The sequence below is a fragment of the Blennius ocellaris genome (genome assembly GCF_963422515.1).
Source record: "Blennius ocellaris genome assembly, chromosome: 24".
NCBI lineage: Eukaryota > Metazoa > Chordata > Actinopteri > Blenniiformes > Blenniidae > Blennius > Blennius ocellaris.
Genome location: NC_137673.1, coordinates 9,402,898 through 9,420,936, shown reverse-complemented (window position 1 = coordinate 9,420,936; position 18,039 = coordinate 9,402,898). Strand labels below are relative to the sequence as shown.

General features: G+C 39.3%; 1 protein-coding gene across 13 annotated transcripts; it reads left to right on the top strand.

Annotated features, from left to right (window-relative positions):
* The first annotated feature begins 324 nt into the window (after window positions 1-324).
* Window positions 325-17,974, top strand: stat1a (signal transducer and activator of transcription 1a). 13 transcript variants are annotated; one of them, XM_080519829.1, is made up of 24 exons: window positions 325-451; window positions 1,689-1,816; window positions 1,908-2,052; window positions 2,146-2,253; window positions 4,131-4,217; window positions 4,316-4,394; window positions 4,490-4,733; window positions 4,830-4,988; window positions 5,265-5,357; window positions 5,433-5,492; window positions 5,573-5,593; window positions 5,735-5,828; window positions 5,912-5,953; window positions 11,051-11,140; window positions 11,233-11,331; window positions 11,410-11,545; window positions 12,284-12,339; window positions 12,443-12,537; window positions 12,620-12,759; window positions 14,638-14,826; window positions 14,935-15,010; window positions 15,113-15,209; window positions 17,190-17,228; window positions 17,358-17,974. In XM_080519829.1, the coding sequence occupies exons 2-24, from the start codon at window positions 1,689-1,691 to the stop codon at window positions 17,385-17,387; spliced, it is 2,307 nt and encodes a 768-aa protein (XP_080375955.1). In that variant the 5' UTR covers window positions 325-451; the 3' UTR covers window positions 17,388-17,974. The 13 variants fall into 13 exon arrangements, with proteins under 13 accessions (XP_080375955.1, XP_080375952.1, XP_080375962.1 ...); XM_080519826.1 differs by having other exon boundaries at window positions 328-451; window positions 1,686-1,816; window positions 2,146-2,241; window positions 4,134-4,217; window positions 5,738-5,828; XM_080519836.1 differs by having other exon boundaries at window positions 328-451; window positions 1,686-1,816; window positions 2,146-2,241; window positions 4,134-4,217.
* Window positions 17,975-18,039: the final 65 nt, after the last annotated feature.

Genomic DNA, 18,039 nt, shown 5'->3' with positions numbered 1-18,039 from the left:
AAACACGTGATCACTTTCTGCTGTTCTGCCTATTCGTTTTCCTCCCTCGAGCGACACCGCTGCTTCCCTTTCAATATTTGTGAATACCTGTTCACGCTCAGTATGGACATTTATAGCAATCATAAAGGATAAAGTATGTTTACTAGTGTGATATTTTGAGCTTAAGAATGACTGTTAACGACAAAATAATATGTTTACTCGATGTTGTGGGGATGCTGGCTGACTGACGGAACAGCCATCGTTCCGTGGCGCTGATTGGCTGTGACGCAAAAGGGGCGGGGATACAGGGAGCAATCTGAGCCCTGATTGGCGTCCAGTGTTTCCGGACGGTGGGCTGCGTCAAAGCTCAGTCGTGTTTATGACATTTAGTTGCACAACTTAGGAGAAAACCCTCATTTTTAGCAAAACTCCGTTCGTTTGAGAGACTGTTCACATCTCCCAGATATAAAGGGTAAGTTTAATTACTTGCTGTCGTAGCGGGGTTATAGAGTAAAGCTCGCTTTATTCTTTTAATTTGGAGATATACGTTGCGTTGTTTCCTCCTAAAACTACTTGTAAGACTCTTTTCTATATTTTTCATAACGTGTCACTTTCCATGCTGTTTACCAGCTATTATATGAACGCCGATGTCTCACCTGGCGTCTTAGTATATATGTTCACTGTTAATTATTGATTTATTCAACACAGATGTACACTGCCACTGTAGAATGTCTTAAATTGCCAAATATTTTAATGGAGATTCGTTTATAAGCACGAGGCTCCAGAGTAAGGAATATTTTCAACTGTAAGGTTTTCAAATTGCTTCATGTGTTTTAGTTGCTTTAAATAAGCATGTCAGTGCCTTTTAGTTAAGATATTTCTGTAAGCAGAATAGTAGCCCCTGTGTAGTGGCCCCCTGAACCTTTCACTAAATTCTATCTAAACAAACATTGTAACTTGTTTTTATTTTATTTACGCAAAGTCTTTTAACAAAAGCTAAACAAAAAACCAGCTCCCAAAACAGGGAAAATGTCAGAAGTGTCTTGAAAAGCTGAAAAAGAAGGATGAAACTTATAAAATCAGGTAGATAAACAGCTAAAATTTAACAAATGTCTGAAAAAGAAGGTTGAAACTTTTAAAATCGGGTACAAAATCAGCTTAAATGCCATAATAAGCTGAAAAAGGAAGGTTGAAAACTCCCAAAAATGTAATAAAATGTGCACCTTCCTGAATTGTAATAGAAACTTAAATAAATAAATGCAACATAAGACTGTAAATGAAACTGTAAGAGCTTCGTTTTGAAGATTAAACTCTCTGCTCCAGTTAAATTTGATGAGGATGAAGTTGCAGAGCTGGTTTTGACCCACTGGAGGTGCAGGAGTGAGGAAGGTGAAAGTGAGGAAGACTTCACTCACCATCCCAGTGTTCACATGTGGCTGATCATCACTGGGAAACAACATCTTTCACTGATGACGTAAACATGCAGCCTTGTTGCCTGAGAAAACATAACTTGGCCTTTCACCTCCGGACAAACCTCATCAAATTCACCCCCCCCAAAAAAAACTCTATGCTTTGTTTTTAAGGTGTGCAAATCCAGATTGATTCACATTTACATTTTTACACTCATTTTTTACTAATATTCGCAGGAAAATGTATTATTATTATTATAAATTTGTCATGAACCTGTAGCTGTTCTCCTCCACCAGAAGATGGCGCAGTGGTGCCAGCTTCAGATGCTGGACGGCAAGTACCTGGAGCAGGTGGACCAGCTGTACGACGACTCCTTCCCCATGGACATCAGGCAGTACCTGAGCAGGTGGATCGAGAGCATCGACTGGTAAGACGTCGGTTTTCACGCCGATCGGTCCCGCAATTACTGGAGGAATGGTTGCAGCGCTAATCGCCCCCCGCCCCCCCCCCCCCCCCAGGGACACGGTGGCCTTCCAGGACTCGTTGGCCACGGTTCGGTTCCACGACCTCCTGGCGCAGCTGGACGACCAGTACAGCCGCTTCACGCTAGAGAACAACTTCCTGCTGCAGCACAACATCCGCAAGATCAAGAGGAACCTGCAGGTCTGAGCAGCGACCTGGAACCCCCCCCCCCACAACCCCCCCACCCCGCTGGGCTGGATCCCTTTAGGTTAATCAGCGTGGTTGTCTCTGCAGGACCGCTTCCAGGAAGACCCCATCCACATGGCCATGATCATCTCCAGGAACCTGAAGGAGGAGCAGAAGATCTTGTGCACTGCGAAGAGCATGGAGGTGTGCCAAGATGTAAAGTTCGTTTCGAAGAAGTTCGTTTAGAGCCCAGACACGATGTGCGGTTTTCACGTGAGAGCCGTCAGTGAGTTCTTTTGGTCGTGGCGCTAATCGGTGGCTGTAACGTAATCAATATCGGACAGTGTCGCATATTTGCGCCGCCGCCGCAAACTGTTTGTTTGTTTGAGTGGGTTTTGTTGGAAAATGAAAGGCCGTAATAGTAAATGCTAACGTAAAATGTTGTTACAGGCTAACTCAAAATGCTATTAGATGTTATCGTAAAATTCTAATAGACGCTAAAATAAAATGCTACTGTAATATGCTATTAGAGACTAACGTATGTCATTAAAAGCTAACGTGAAATGCTAATAGAGGCTAGCGTAAAATGCTAGCAGTGTCGAATATATAATTCAAATATAGGCTAACGTAAAATCCCAGTAGATGCTAATAAAGGCTAATACAACATGCTAGTAGATGCTAACATGAAATCTTACAGTACAGGCTAATGTAAAATGCTTTAAGATGCTAATGTCAAATGCTTGTAGATGCAATCATAATGTGCTGTTAAGTGCAAATGTAAAATGCTAATGAGGCTAATGTAAAACGCTAGTAGATACGTTCATAATATGCTATTGAATGCAATTGTAAAATGCTAATGAGGCTAATGAAAATGCTAGTAGATGCTAATGTGATATGATTTTAAATGCTAACATAAAATACTAATGTAGCTTCTGTAAAATGCTAATAGAGGCCAACATAAAATGCTAGTAGATGCTAATGTAAAATGATTTCAAATGCGAACGTAAAATACTAATGAGGCTGCCTTAAAGTGCTAATATAAAATGTTAATAGAGGCGAGCATAAAATGCTAGTAGATGCTAATGTAATATGATTTTATAATGCTAACGTAAAATACTCATGTAGCTTCTGTAAAATGCTAATAGAGGCGAGCATAAAATGCTAGTAGATGCTAATGTAATATGATTTAAAATGCTAACGTAAAATACTAATGTAGCTTCTGTAAAATGCTAATAGAGGCTAACATAAAATGCTAGTAGAGGCTAATGTAATATGATTTAAAATGCTAATAGAGGCTAACAAAATGCTAGTAGATGCCTATGTAATATGATTTTAAAGGCTAGCGTAAAATACTAATGTAGCTTCTGTAAAATGCTAATAGAGGCTAACATAAAATGCTAGTAGATGCTAATGTAAAATGATTTCAAATGCGAACGTAAAATACTAATGAGGCTGCCTTAAAGTGCTAATATAAAATGTTAATAGAGGCTCACATAAAATGCTAGTAGATGCTAATGTAATATGATTTTATAATGCTAACGTAAAATACTCATGTAGCTTCTGTAAAATGCTAATAGAGGCGAGCATAAAATGCTAGTAGATGCTAATGTAATATGATTTAAAATGCTAACGTAAAATACTAATGTAGCTTCTGTAAAATGCTAATAGAGGCTAACATAAAATGCTAGTAGAGGCTAATGTAATATGATTTAAAATGCTAATAGAGGCTAACAAAATGCTAGTAGATGCCTATGTAATATGATTTTAAAGGCTAGCGTAAAATACTAATGTAGCTTCTGTAAAATGCTAATAGAGGCTAACATAAAATGCTAGTAGAGGCTAATGTAATATGATTTAAAATGCTAACGTAAAATACAAATGTAGCTTCTGTAAAATGCTAATTGAGGCTAGCATAAAATTCTATCCTCTTGCTCCAGTTTCTTTCCAAACACATAACCGCCACAGTGGCTCTGTTCATGTTCAGGGTCTTGTTGTCGTGATTCAGTTGGTGTTTTCGGCGTACCGTCTGGGTTCGTCCTTCTAACCGCGGGGCTTTAAGACAGACAATTAAATGCGCCGCGGCGTCTGTGCAGCAGGAGGGTGAAGGGACGGTGTCGGCCATGGTGGTGGAGAAGCAGAAGCTGGACAACAAAGTGAAGGAGATGAAGGACCGCGTCCAGGTGAGGTGGAGGTCGTCGTCTTCATCCCCCGCTGCTTTTTGACCGAAGGAGTCGGGAGCCGTCTCCTTTAAACCGCCGCGTAACGGCTGCGTTTCCAGATGGTGGATCAGAACATCAAGAACCTGGAGGACCTGCAGGACGAGTACAACTTCAAATACAACACGCTGAAGAACAGGGGTGAGGAGAGAGAGCGGCTCCCCCTGCTGGCGGGCGTCCGTCTCAGCGGAGCCGCGGCCGCTGAGGGCTTTCTCCGCTTGTCCCTCCCCCCGCAGAGCACGAGGTGAACGGGATGTCGCAGAAGGAGCTGGACCTGGAGAAGTTGACCATCGGGAGGATGTGCCTGGAGCTGAAGGCCAAGCGCCAGGAGGTGGTGCTGCAGCTCAGCGACCTGCTGAACGCCACGCACTCGCTGCAGTCCGACCTGGTGGGCGAGGAGCTGCTGGAGTGGAAGCAGCGGCAGCAGACCGCCTGCATCGGGGGGCCGCCCAACGCCTGCGTGGACCAGCTGCAGAACTGGTAGGACACCCCTCCTCCTCCTCCTCCTCCTCCTCCTCCTCCTCCTCCTCCTCCTCTCTGGATAACCCCCCCCCCCCCCCCCCCCCCCTCCTGCAGGTTCACCACGGTGGCAGAAACCCTCCAGCAGGTCCGGCAGCACCTGAAGAAGCTTCTGGAACTGGAGCAGAAGTTCACCTACGACAGTGACCCCATCACGCAGAAGAAGGCTTTTCTGGAGACCCGGGCGCTGGAGCTGCTCAAGAACCTGCTGAGCAAGTGAGGGACACACACACACACACACACACACACACACACACTTTACTACAGTCTCATGGCAGCCTTGGGGTTTGTTTTTTTCCCCCTTGTTTAATTTTTCTCAATTTTTTTCCTTTTCTTGTTTATTTTTTCTCATTTTTGTTTCTTTATTTACTTTTTCTCCTTTCCCGTTTTTCCCCCCGAATTTTTTCCTATTTTTCTTATTTTTTTCCCCCTTTTTTTTTCTTTCTCTCTTTTTCTTTAATGACGGGATTCTTAATGTGTGTGTGTGTGTAGCTCCCTGGTGGTGGAGAGGCAGCCCTGCATGCCCACCCACCCACAGCGCCCCCTGGTGTTGAAAACAGGCGTCCAGTTCACGGTGAAGCTCCGGTAAGAAATTCGGATCCGTTCCAACACGACGTTGATTTCGAGCGAGTCTCCAACACATCCCGCGTCCTTGTGCAGGTTTCTGGTGAAGCTGCAGGAGTTCAACTACCAACTCAAAGTCAAAGCTCTGTTTGATAAGTAAGTCCATCGTTGTAGTTTTCTGCAAGTCAATGACGGCATGTTTGTTTTTTTTTAACGTATCTTCTTTTGTTCCTCAGGGACGTCACGGATAAAAAAGGGTGAGTTTTCATACGATAATTACGATTTTTTTTCTTCATTTAATTTCATGCAATCTCTGAAATGTGCTGCAATACCAGTTTCCACCACCAGGTGGTGTATTGAGTGGGTTTATTTATTTATTTAATTTGTACTTTCGAAAGTAGGTTTCGAAAGTTTAACATCTTGGGAACGAACACCAAGGTCATGAACATGGAGGAGTCCAACGGGAGTCTGGCTGCAGAGTTCAGACATCTGGTGAGAAACGTTAAAGGTTTAACGCCGTCGTCTGACTCGTCAATAATTGAAACCGCCGCGTCATGATTTGTTTCTCCACGCAGCAACTCAAGGAGCAGAAAGTGGCAGGAAACCGAACGAGCGAGGTGAGAAGCTCAGAAACCGCTTTGTCCTTTAAACCACAGTCGAGATTGTTCATTTTTCACCACGACTGCTACTTTAATGATACTTTTTCAATATTACTGCACTTTTTAACTATTGCTGATACTTTATTGATACTTTTTCACTATTATTAATACTATAGTTATGCTCTTTCACTATTATTTGTACTATAATTATACTTTTTTTAACTCTTACTGGTACTTCAATGATACTTTTGAACTATAATTGATATTTTAATGATTCTTTTTAACTAGTACGGGTACTATAATTATACTTTTTCACTATTAGTGGTAGTATAGTTACACTTTTTTACTTTTAATGGCATTTTATTGATTATTTTTCACTATTGCTGGTACTATAATTATACTTTTTCACTATCAGTGGTAGTATAGTTACACTTTTTTACTTTTAATGGTATTTTTTGATTATTTTTCACTATTACTGGTACTATAACTATACTTTTTCACTATTAGTGGTGGTATAGTTACACTTTTTTACTTTTAATGGCATTTTATTGATCATTTTTCACTGTTACTGGTACTATAATTATACTTTTTCACTATTAGTGGTGGTATAGTTACACTTTTTTACTTTTAATGGCATTTTATTGATCATTTTTCACTGTTACTGGTACTATAATTATACTTTTTCACTATTAGTGGTAGTATAGTTACACTTTTTTACTTTTAATGGCATTTTATTGATTATTTTTCACTATTACTGGTACTATAATTATACTTTTTCACTATCAGTGGTAGTATAGTTACACTTTTTTACTTTTAGTGGTATTTTTTGATTATTTTTCACTATTACTGGTACTATAACTATACTTTTTCACTATTAGTGGTGGTATAGTTACACTTTTTTACTTTTAATGGCATTTTATTGATCATTTTTCACTGTTACTGGTACTATAATTATACTTTTTCACTATTAGTGGTAGTATAGTTACACTTTTTTACTTTTAATGGCATTTTATTGATTATTTTTCACTATTACTGGTACTATAATTATACTTTTTCACTATTAGTGATAGTATAGTTACACTTTTTTACTTTTAATGGTATTTTTTGATTATTTTTCACTATTACTGGTACTATAATTATACTTTTTCACTATTAGTGATAGTATAGTTACACTTTTTTACTTTTAATGGCATTTTATTGATTATTTTTCACTATTACTGGTACTATAATTATACTTTTTCACTATTAGTGATAGTATAGTTACACTTTTTTACTTTTAATGGTATTTTTTGATTATTTTTCACTATTACTGGTGCTATAATTATACTTTTTCACTATCAGTGGTAGTATAGTTACACTTTTTTACTTTTAATGGTATTTTTTGATTATTTTTCACTATTACTGGTACTATAACTATACTTTTTCACTATTAGTGGTGGTATAGTTACACTTTTTTACTTTTAATGGCATTTTATTGATCATTTTTCACTGTTACTGGTACTATAATTATACTTTTTCACTATTAGTGGTAGTATAGTTACACTTTTTTACTTTTAATGGCATTTTGTTGATTATTTTTCACTATTACTGGTACTATAATTATACTTTTTCACTATTAGTGATAGTATAGTTACACTTTTTTACTTTTAATGGTATTTTTTGATTATTTTTCACTATTACTGGTACTATAATTATACTTTTTCACTATTAGTGATAGTATAGTTACACTTTTTTACTTTTAATGGTATTTTTTGATTATTTTTCACTATTACTGGTACTATAATTATACTTTTTCACTATCAGTGGTAGTATAGTTACACTTTTTTACTTTTAATGGTATTTTTTGATTATTTTTCACTATTACTAGTACTATAATTATACTTTTTCACTATCAGTGGTAGTATAGTTACACTTTTTTGCTTTTAATGGTATTTTATTGATTATTTTTCACTATTGCTGGTACTATAATTATACTTTTTCACTATCAGTGGTAGTATAGTTACACTTTTTTACTTTTAGTGGTATTTTTTGATTATTTTTCACTATTACTGGTACTATAACTATACTTTTTCACTATTAGTGGTGGTATAGTTACACTTTTTTACTTTTAATGGCATTTTATTGATCATTTTTCACTGTTACTGGTACTATAATTATACTTTTTCACTATTAGTGGTAGTATAGTTACACTTTTTTACTTTTAATGGTATTTTTTGATTATTTTTCACTATTACTGGTACTATAACTATACTTTTTCACTATTAGTGGTAGTATAGTTACACTTTTTTACTTTTAATGGCATTTTATTGATTATTTTTCACTATTACTGGTACTATAATTATACTTTTTCACTATCAGTGGTAGTATAGTTACACTTTTTTACTTTTAGTGGTATTTTTTGATTATTTTTCACTATTACTGGTACTATAACTATACTTTTTCACTATTAGTGGTGGTATAGTTACACTTTTTTACTTTTAATGGCATTTTATTGATTATTTTTCACTGTTACTGGTACTATAATTATACTTTTTCACTATTAGTGGTAGTATAGTTACACTTTTTTACTTTTAATGGCATTTTATTGATTATTTTTCACTATTGCTGGTACTATAATTATACTTTTTCACTATCAGTGGTAGTATAGTTACACTTTTTTACTTTTAATGGTATTTTTTGATTATTTTTCACTATTACTGGTACTATAACTATACTTTTTCACTATTAGTGGTGGTATAGTTACACTTTTTTACTTTTAATGGCATTTTATTGATCATTTTTCACTGTTACTGGTACTATAATTATACTTTTTCACTATTAGTGGTGGTATAGTTACACTTTTTTACTTTTAATGGCATTTTATTGATCATTTTTCACTGTTACTGGTACTATAATTATACTTTTTCACTATTAGTGGTAGTATAGTTACACTTTTTTACTTTTAATGGCATTTTATTGATTATTTTTCACTATTACTGGTACTATAATTATACTTTTTCACTATCAGTGGTAGTATAGTTACACTTTTTTACTTTTAGTGGTATTTTTTGATTATTTTTCACTATTACTGGTACTATAACTATACTTTTTCACTATTAGTGGTGGTATAGTTACACTTTTTTACTTTTAATGGCATTTTATTGATCATTTTTCACTGTTACTGGTACTATAATTATACTTTTTCACTATTAGTGGTAGTATAGTTACACTTTTTTACTTTTAATGGCATTTTATTGATTATTTTTCACTATTACTGGTACTATAATTATACTTTTTCACTATTAGTGATAGTATAGTTACACTTTTTTACTTTTAATGGTATTTTTTGATTATTTTTCACTATTACTGGTACTATAATTATACTTTTTCACTATTAGTGATAGTATAGTTACACTTTTTTACTTTTAATGGCATTTTATTGATTATTTTTCACTATTACTGGTACTATAATTATACTTTTTCACTATTAGTGATAGTATAGTTACACTTTTTTACTTTTAATGGTATTTTTTGATTATTTTTCACTATTACTGGTGCTATAATTATACTTTTTCACTATCAGTGGTAGTATAGTTACACTTTTTTACTTTTAATGGTATTTTTTGATTATTTTTCACTATTACTGGTACTATAACTATACTTTTTCACTATTAGTGGTGGTATAGTTACACTTTTTTACTTTTAATGGCATTTTATTGATCATTTTTCACTGTTACTGGTACTATAATTATACTTTTTCACTATTAGTGGTAGTATAGTTACACTTTTTTACTTTTAATGGCATTTTGTTGATTATTTTTCACTATTACTGGTACTATAATTATACTTTTTCACTATTAGTGATAGTATAGTTACACTTTTTTACTTTTAATGGTATTTTTTGATTATTTTTCACTATTACTGGTACTATAATTATACTTTTTCACTATTAGTGATAGTATAGTTACACTTTTTTACTTTTAATGGTATTTTTTGATTATTTTTCACTATTACTGGTACTATAATTATACTTTTTCACTATCAGTGGTAGTATAGTTACACTTTTTTACTTTTAATGGTATTTTTTGATTATTTTTCACTATTACTAGTACTATAATTATACTTTTTCACTATCAGTGGTAGTATAGTTACACTTTTTTGCTTTTAATGGTATTTTATTGATTATTTTTCACTATTGCTGGTACTATAATTATACTTTTTCACTATCAGTGGTAGTATAGTTACACTTTTTTACTTTTAGTGGTATTTTTTGATTATTTTTCACTATTACTGGTACTATAACTATACTTTTTCACTATTAGTGGTGGTATAGTTACACTTTTTTACTTTTAATGGCATTTTATTGATCATTTTTCACTGTTACTGGTACTATAATTATACTTTTTCACTATTAGTGGTAGTATAGTTACACTTTTTTACTTTTAATGGTATTTTTTGATTATTTTTCACTATTACTGGTACTATAACTATACTTTTTCACTATTAGTGGTAGTATAGTTACACTTTTTTACTTTTAATGGCATTTTATTGATTATTTTTCACTATTACTGGTACTATAATTATACTTTTTCACTATCAGTGGTAGTATAGTTACACTTTTTTACTTTTAGTGGTATTTTTTGATTATTTTTCACTATTACTGGTACTATAATTATACTTTTTCACTATAAGTGATAGTATAGTTACACTTTTTTACTTTTAATGGTATTTTTTGATTAATTTTCACTATTACTGGTACTATAACTATACTTTTTCACTATTAGTGGTAGTATAGTTACACTTTTTTACTTTTAATGGCATTTTATTGATTATTTTTCACTGTTACTGGTACTATAATTATACTTTTTCACTATTAGTGATAGTATAGTTACACTTTTTTACTTTTAATGGTATTTTATTGATTATTTTTCACTGTTACTGGTACTATAATTATACTTTTTCACTATTAGTGGTAGTATAGTTACACTTTTTTGCTTTTAATGGTATTTTATTGATTAATTTTCACTCTTATTAATACTATACTTGTACTGTAATGATATTTTTGAACAATAACTGATACATTAATGATTCTTTTTTCAAACATCGTCATGTGCTCAATGACCTCACGTCTTCCAGGGTCCGCTGATCGTCACCGAGGAGCTTCACTCGCTCAGCTTCGAGTCGGAGCTGCAGCTCAACCAGTCGGGACTGGACGTCAAGCTGGAGGTGAAGCGAGACGCCGAGCGTCGGCGGGTCCGAGCGCGACGGAGCCTTGGCGCCGCAGCCTGACCCCTCCCTCTTTCCCCCCACCCCCGCAGGCCATGTCCCTCCCCGTGGTCGTCATCTCCAACGTGTGCCAGCTGCCCAGCGGCTGGGCCTCCATCCTCTGGTACAACATGCTCACCTCCGAGCCCAAGGTGAGCGTGTGGTGGCGGCATGGCGGCGGCGCCAAAGCGTCTGAACCCCAGCTGACGTGGCTTCTTCTCTCCCATCAGAACCTCAAGTTCTTCCTCTCGCCGCCGGCCGCCAAGTGGTCGCAGCTGTCCGAGGTGCTCAGCTGGCAGTTCTCCTCCGTCACCAAGCGAGGCCTGAACCAGGAGCAGCTCAGCATGCTGGCCGACAAGCTGCTGGGTAACAAAACTCCCGTGAAGTTGAAGGAGGAGAGGAAATCCTGCGTCGTCTCTTTTCTTTTAGCTGTCGTTTTTTTTTTTTAACGGCCCGCGCCAAAACCCAGGCCACCGAGTGTCTGAAGTATAAATCTCACTGCTTTAAAACCCACGTAGAGCGAAAGATGGAAGAATTTTCCTCTAAAGAAATGATATGTTTATTATATTTTTGAGATCTTTAACGAGTTGATGAATCCCTCGTCCCCCTCCTGATGACATCACTAGCTGCAGCTTGGGGGGGGGGGGGTGTTGTTACGCAATCTTACGCCCGGTATTGCGCAACACGGTGTCAAAACTGCTACGAGTTCACCTGCATGGCCTTGCTTTCAAAATAAAGGCACCAGGCTCCTTCAGAATAAAAGTCCCTGTGTGTTAAATGTATGTTTTATAAATGTTTAAAGCCACATTTGAGCCAACCCCTATCGCTTTCTATTATTTTTCGACTAGTTATAATACAAGTATGTCCAAGGTTTAAATTGAAGACGAATAACTGCTTTTATCAGCGTTTCCAAAAAATGGATAATCGTCAGTAATCCAGTTTTTAGTGGCAGTGAGATTTGCCACATTTCATTTGTTCCATTTTGATCTCGTGTCCTTTTTCGAAGCGTAAAAACGGGGTAGAATTGATCTAATAATAAAGATTTTATGGCTCATCTGCTGCAGATCTTCACTTTCTTTTCCCTCCACTGATGTTCCTCCTCAGGAGCCAAAGCCCAGCGGAACCCAGAGGGACTCATCCCCTGGACCAAGTTCTGCAAGGTAAACAAGCAGCTCCATTCAACGCTCTGTTTGTCCTTTGTGAGGTTTTTTTTTTTTTGTTGTTGTTGTTTATTTTTCCCACCTCCTGTGATTTGCCGTGCAGCAGAGTGCCAACGAGAAAGCCTTTTCCTTCTGGCAGTGGATCGAAGGAATCCTGGACCTGATCAAGAGACACCTCCACTTCCTGTGGAACGACGGGTAAGAGCCTCCCGTCCCGCGGGACCGGGGGGGGGGGCAGTGGCGCTCTGAACCCCACCCCCCCGTCGCCTTGTGTTTTCAGCTCCATCATGGGCTTCCTCAGTAAGGAGCGGGAGAAACACCTGCTGAGCGACAAGTGTCCCGGGACCTTCCTGCTCCGCTTCAGCGAGAGCAGCAAGGACGGAGCCATCACCTTCACCTGGATCGAGCACGACGTGCACGGTGAGGAGGGGGAGGGGGGGGGGGGAGGAGGAGAAAGAAGAAGAGGAGGAGGAGAAAGAAGAGGGGGAGGAGGAAGACGAGGAGAAGGAAGATGAGAAGGAAGAGGAGGAGAAGCAGGAAGAGGAAAAGGAGAAGGAAGAGGAGGTGGAAGAGGAGGAGGAGAAGAAAGGAGGAGGTGGAAGACGAGGAGGAGGAGAAGGAGGAAGAGGAGGAGGAGGAGGAGGAAGATGAGGAGGAGGTGGAAGAGGAAAAAGAGGAGGAGGAGCAGCAGGAAGAGGAAAAGGAGGACGGGGAGGAGGAGGAGCAGGAGAAAGAGGAGGAGAAGGAGGAAGAGCAGAAGGAGGAGGAGAAGCAGGAAGAGGAAAAGGAGGAGGAGGAGGAGGTGGAAGAGGAAAAAGAGGAGGAGGAGCAGCAGGAAGAGGAAAAGGAGGACAAGGAGGAGCAGGAGAAAGAGGAGGAGAAGGAGGAAGAGCAGAAGGAGGAGGAGAAGCAGGAAGAGGAAAAGGAGGAGGAGGACGGGGAGGGGGAGGAAGAGCAGAAGGAGGAGAAAGAGGAGGAGGAGAAGCAGGAAGAGGAAAAGGAGGAGGGGGAGAAGGAAGAGGAGGAGGAGCAGGAAGAGGAGGAGAAGAAGAAGGAAGAGGAGGAGGAGGAAGAGGAGGAAACGTGTGGTTTCATCAGATTTTTCAGCATTTACACATTTCCATTGGCAAAATCAGGATCACACTAAAATGAATAATGAGCAGCATCACGAGGCGTCTTGTTTGATTATGAAGGAAAACAGAATGAACTTTTCTCAAAGCAAAACGGCACAAAAAAATACAAATGCCTCAAGTTTTCCAAGTGATATTGTCAAGCTTTAGGGGAGAAACAGAGTTCAGCAAGGAGGAATACAGAGAATGTCATGTCTTAAAAAGGGACTGGAAATATTCCTCTTTTGCAGTCGTTTTTATTGCCGTTTTTTAATAATTTTATATCAATATTTTAGTTTTTAAGCTTAAATTGTTAATTTTTCTTTTGAACTTATATTGGCGTTTTTAACGTGCATTGTTTTTAGCACCTTGAAATTTATGAAAGGAAAGTTCAACACATAGAAAATGTATTATTATTATTATTATATCTGCAGTGAGGCGAGGTTATTTTAATAAATAGCTTTGAGCCCAGAGTAACAGCGTGCAGCTTTTCTTTTCCTAAAAAATGTTGCTCAAATGATATGATAATAGAAAGTATGTTGCTTTTTAGTTACTCTCACAAGTAGAATGTATCCACAAAGTTACTCACCCTCATGTAAACGCACTACTACACACAAGTAGAATTGATAAACGGACTGAGCGTCACCGTCTGAAACGACAAAAAATGCATCCATCTCGGGTGAATCGTATCATTAACTGAACAAAAGGATTACAACATATTTCTTAACATGTGAAGTGAAATCAAACGGGTGTTTTCCATTCAAACATAACAAAACTTCTCCCTCCAGAGCGATGAACAGAACTCAGAAGTCATTAATGGCCCACTGAGGACATCTTGTGGTCAAATGAGATCACTACACCCTGATTTCTTCGATTTAGAATTATAAGACAGGAGGAAACAAAATAGACTTAATTTTGGGCTTAACTTCATGCTCATTTTAACACATTTTAAGGGATTGTTTATTATTGATTTTAGACCAGTTTAAACTAGTTTTGACTTTCTTTTATACTGACTATAGGGAGATTTTTAAGACGAGTTTGACGTTGGTTTTATACTGATTTCGGGCTCGTCCGTGGGAAGTTCTAGGCTTTGTTTTGGGTTTACTTGGCCAACGAGTTTCAGGTTTGTTTGTTTCGGGGGGCTGACGAGAAGGTCAATAAACGCGCGACCATGTGTGCGGCGGTCCAGGGAAGCCGGTGTTCCACTCCGTGGAGCCGTACACCAAGAAGGAGCTGACCGCCGTCTCGCTGCCCGACATCATCCGCACCTACAAGGTGATGGCGGCGGAGAACGTCCCGGTGAACCCGCTGTGCTTCCTCTACCCCGACATCACCAAAGACAAGGCCTTCCAGAAATACTACGCCAAGCCGTCGGAGGGTGAGACGCGCGGCCGTTTCTCCGATTTGACGTTTAAAAAAAAAAAAAACCTAGACGACTCCCGCTGATGTCACGCGTGTGTGTGTGTGTGTGTGTGTGTCCCCGCAGCCTCGGAGCCCATGGACGTGGAGAACGTGGTGAAGAGCGGCTACATGAGGACGGAGCTCATCTCCGTGTCCGAAGTGTGAGTAAACCATGGTTTTGTTTCACCGGAGGTTGAGGCGGTTTGGCCGGGGGGGGGGGGGGCAGCAGGGGGGGCAGTGGTGACGCTCGTTTCATTTGGCAGGCCGCCGTCCAGGATGCAGGACAACTTGATGCCCATGTCTCCGGACGACTACCGGGCTCTGGAGCAGTTCGTAAATCCGAGAGACATCGACGCGGTGGTGAGTGTCGGAACTGCACTTCCTGTTTGTTTGTTTTTTCAATGATCCTTTTATTCACATTTTTAGGACTTTCTACAGTTTTATTTACGCACACAAAGTCGTTTTTAACACAGCGTTTAACTCTTGGATAAAAAGGGCTTTTAAAAATGTGATTTTGTTTTTTTGTACGAATATTTCAGCGCGCGTATTCTGCATCCTGTTTTGATAAACGGAGCCTCTCTAGCGCCCCCCGTATGCTCAGTCGACTGAACTCGCTACTGTTATAAAACACTGCATGCCTCACGGCGCCGCCTGTGACATGCGGACAACGCCGCCATCTTGGAGAGGTCACCCGCGCTAGCGCTAAACATAAAGCTCCCAGGCTAAAAAAAAAAATCCACTTGCTAGTCCACGTAGCAACACAGGAGGTACATCTCTATCCAGTGGAAGACTCTTCCCCCCCCTCCCAATAATTTTTCCATGAGGTTTCCACATGATAGAGCTTTATCGCAGCGTTAAAAATGAGCTATTACTTGTGTTGCTACGTGGACTAGCATCTTTACGTTTAGCACCAGCGAGTGACCTCCCCAAGATGGCGGCTGTGTAGACACGTCGCGTCAACAGGCGCTGATAGGCCGTGTGGCATCGTGTGTTTTATATTTATGGTTGTTATGGCGAGTGCTGCAATGCTGCGTTCAAGTCCGACTCAGAAAATCGCCGACTCTTCCTCTCTGGTTTGATTCTATGTGAATCGGTACTTGGTCGGTCGGCATCTATGACAGTTCCTAGTTTGTTTGTTTTTTTATTACTTTATTCATCCCCGAAGGGAAATTGTTTTGTTGCAGCAATCTGGTACCTAGGGATGTTATAAAATGCAATAGAATAGAATATAAAAGTAAAAAAGAAAAATATAAAAATATTCAGTACCCATCCCTCGCCACTAGTGGGTGCTGTTGGTCGATTTCCTGATGAAACCACACACACACAAGCGAGCAGGGAGCAAATTGTCACACTGGGTTTTTGTTTTGTTTTGTTTAAGCCAGTGTTTTTCAACCACTGTGCCACAGCACACTAGTGTTCCGCGAGATCTCGTCAGGTGTGCCGTGGGAAATTATCCTATTTCACATTTTTTTCTAGAAAAACATTTCCTCTCACAGCCGCTGTCAGCTGTGAGAGCAGTGTGCAGAGTAATCATGTATTAATACTGTGGCGAGCGCCACGGACGAATTGCTCTCGACATTCTTTTCTGCAAGTTGATCACCAGAGGCTTTTATTTTGACATGAACACACGCAACCGGAACGTCATAACAGGATGACACTCCACACAACACTTTTCTCACTCATGGTTGCACACCAACATCCAACAAAGCAAATCTGAACCAAGGAACAAAAACACAAGCACAAATCAACACACACAACATTAACCCTCAATAACCTCCGGCAACACATAACCTGAACTCCCATCATGCCCTGCAGCGACCAACTCCGTGATCGCTACAATACTCTTCGCCACTAGATGGCAGCACAGAACTTTGCCGGTGAAATGGAAAGTGACAGACGTCAGTCTGGTTAATCTCCACCTCCTGCTGCCATCTTGTATCAAAGTACTGTGTCAGTGACAGTGATGGAGAAGTTTTAGAAAAGGAAGAATGTGAACCAGGATCTCAGCTCTTCATCCATCAGGTCCAGGTTTTACACTGAGGGAGTAATAATAATAATTTAAAAAAAAGAAATTGGGAAATACTTTTTTTCTGTATTTATTTGATTCCTGTTGATAAAACTTTGATGAGAAAGACTTTATATTGTTAATAGAGGCTACAGAGTTTCACATTTTAACATTTCCGGGTGGTGGTGGTGGAGGTGGTGGTGGTGGTGTGCCTCCACAGTTTTCCAAAGACAAAAGTGTTCCTTGGCTCAAAAAGGTTGAAAAACCCTGGTTTAAGCCACAAGGTTGTCCAGCTTCTAAATGTTGCTTTATCTTTCCCTTCCACCTGCTTTCAGACCAACAATCTGATGGATTTTCCACAGTTTGACGTTCAGGTACCTGCAGCGCTCGTCTGCGTCTTTCCTCTTGCCCCCCTCTTGCCCCCCCCCCCCCCTCCTCCCCCCTCCTCCTCCTCCTCCTCGTCCGCACGACGAACTAAAACGCAGGTTTTCTCTCCCTTTCAGATGAATTCAGAGTTCACGGATGAAAACTGAAGACGCGGTTGAACGGACCTTTGACGACCCGGAGCTCGTTTTGAGGACAACATTTACTGTAACACGTCCAAGTCGGCGCCGTCAGCTCGCGGGGAGCCTCCGGAGGAAGTAGCAAGCGTTTTCCTTCGGCTTCTTCTTCTTGTCCATGTCGCGATACTCTGATAACCCGAATATGATCTTTATATTTCATTGCACGCTGTGAAACGGCACCAAGTCTAAAACCACTTCCTTTCTGCAAGACTTGCCTTCTGCAAAGATCCAAAAATCTGCTGAGTCATGAAATACTGTAAGAACGTTGTGAATGTATTTACGTGGGGGGGGGGGGGCACAGAAATAAACGTTCTTTTCTTTTTTTTAATTTATAAAAAAAAAAAAAAAAAACTTTATTCCAGAGCTTGTGAATCACCCCTTTAAATTGACAGAGGAACAAATGCAGTGGATTAATGAGAATTCAATAAACGTGTCGCACAAGTGTCCAGCAGCAGGAAGTCATCCCGCCAAAGCTATGAGTTCTTAGTAACGGGAGAAATATGTGAATATGTGCTGCTTTACGGCTGCTGTCCATTGCACGCTGTTTGTGTTTCGGTGTGACATTAAAAGTCTGAATGTTTAAAGGAACTCGAGTGCAAACTTTTTGTATATGTCTGAAAAA